This window comes from Amphimedon queenslandica, unplaced genomic scaffold (genome assembly GCF_000090795.2).
Source record: "Amphimedon queenslandica unplaced genomic scaffold, v1.1 AMPQUscaffold_9466_Cont18498, whole genome shotgun sequence".
In the NCBI taxonomy this organism is placed as follows: Eukaryota; Metazoa; Porifera; class Demospongiae; order Haplosclerida; family Niphatidae; genus Amphimedon; species Amphimedon queenslandica.
The window spans coordinates 1-1,986 of NW_003550262.1; the positions used below are offsets into that span (position 1 = coordinate 1).

Consider the following 1,986-nt stretch of genomic DNA (forward strand, 5'->3'; position numbering starts at 1 on the left):
TTAGCTATGCACTGTAGCACTGAAGCAAAACCTCGCTGATCTGTTACTATAAAGCACTGATCACCAAAATTCACATTATGATTTTCGGCAGTTAATGACACACCGGATTTTCTGGAGTTGTAGCATATGTGAAATCAAACTCGCTCCATTCAATTACTTGCTTCAATGCGGAATCTGGGTGCCAGTCATTTATATTCAGTCCTTGCCTGACAGTGTTAGTACCAGCAGTTCCAATTGCTTCCTCATACTTTGTCATATATTCCGTCACAATGTTATCAGCATTGACAGTTTCAAATTGTTGTCTATCATTCAAATCCATGTAGATAGCACTTGATGTAAAACTTCCCTGAAATTCATTGCCCTGTACATAGCAGCCTGAATGGCGAGCCAGTGTCCATATTGGATTGTCGTTATCGCTTCTGCTCCCAGTATTAGCTGGTGCTTCGTGGATCCAGTTTGCACCAACCTCGATCTGAACCCCTTTAAAAGCAACATTTCTTATTCTTCCTCCAATTTTGCCATACGCCTCTAGTACTTTAAAACTGTTTAAGCCATGATCGTTGAAAACTCTAGCCGCCGTCACTCCAGCCGTACCAGCACCAAAAATAAGAACTTCAGCATCTTTTTGAGATGGACACGTCAAAGAGGATGCTGAAGTTATGAGGACAACAGAAATTAATACCAAAACAAAAAGAACCATAGCTTACAAGCATAGATAAAAAAATCAATCGTGATAATGGCCTTTCCACGTATTAAACTGTTTGGTTTAATATTAGGTATATTATTATTATGATATTAGAGTAATTTTAACTCCCACAGGCCCACCCATAGTCTAATCAGGTAGTAAATGCCCAGAGGAGGTAGGACACGGTTGACCTTTGATTAATAATTGCAAAGTTCAATTGCATTCCATTGGTATCACGTGATGCAAAATGGCCAAATTCTTCCACTAATGCCACTTCTAACAATAATTTAGAGCATCAAGATAGAGTCAATGGGACTTTCATTAATTCACTAGAAACTATGATAGGTGCAGTAATTTTTAACATCTTAAACTAGCGAAGATTGATTTATCTGATGAAGTAAAGAAGAGAATCAAAGTTAAGATGCACTGTCTCTTTCTTCTTCTTATATTCATGTCTATAACCAAAGAAGAAATTTTCTCCATACAATGGTGATTTTAACAACCGTCAAGGGTCGTCATAGATCTCTCTAGTTTCTGCAGTAGTAGCTAGTTTTGTGATACAATCATCAGAAAGCTGCCATTTTTCATCACGTGATACCAATGGAATGTAATTGAACTTTGCAATTATTGCTCAAAGGTCAACCGTGTCTTACCTCCTCTGGTAAATGCCTGCCATAATAGGTCATGTGAGTTTGGCGGGAAAGTGCTAGCGCGGGAATTAGATGGAGGAGAAAGAGGGCATTATATTGAAACTAGTTCACGGAGAAGGTCCATCAAGAATCACTTTAGACTCTAACAGGTTAATGTTTAAATTGTCTTTTTTGGTCACTTTACTTTCTTCCCCCTCCCACCCCCTTTTTTCTTTAGACAAATAGCTAGCTGTGGTTTAGACAGTATTAGTGTTGTATTCCATAATGGTGGACTAGAGGAGGACAACTATCAGTTTGATGTGGAGTCCATTGTTGGTGTTGCTGGGGACGTTACTAGTATACTGGACATTGCCTGCTACAATCAGGGGGAGGAGTATATGGTTGCTGTGGCAACCGATGATCACACTGTCCTCTCCTACAGTTATTGCTCTGGTAATGTTAATGACGATCCTTTTGCTGATGTAAGAACAAAGTCTTTATACATGTACGTATCTAATGTGGTGTATTGTTAGCAGGATATTTTGGCACTGCTTATTATTGGCAATTCTATGATTACAATATTTACAGTTTTGTGGCCATTTGTCATTTGGAATAAATCAAACTTTTATTTTGGCAATTTTAGCATTTATTTGCCAATCACCAAAATAAAAC

The 1,986-nt window shown here is 38.3% G+C and overlaps 1 protein-coding gene across 1 annotated transcript; it reads right to left on the reverse strand.

Annotated features, from left to right (window-relative positions):
* Positions 1-91: 91 nt before the first annotated feature.
* Positions 92-700, reverse strand: LOC105315575 (polyamine oxidase-like). The gene has a single exon (XM_011410278.1). It carries the CDS (start codon positions 698-700, stop codon positions 92-94), a length of 609 nt encoding a protein of 202 aa, XP_011408580.1.
* Between the last annotated feature and the right edge of the window lie 1,286 nt (positions 701-1,986).

Coding starts and splice junctions, on each gene's coding strand:
- LOC105315575 (XM_011410278.1), bottom strand. CDS start 700: ATGGTTCTTTTTGTTTTGGTATTAATTTCTGTTGTCCTCATAACTTCA.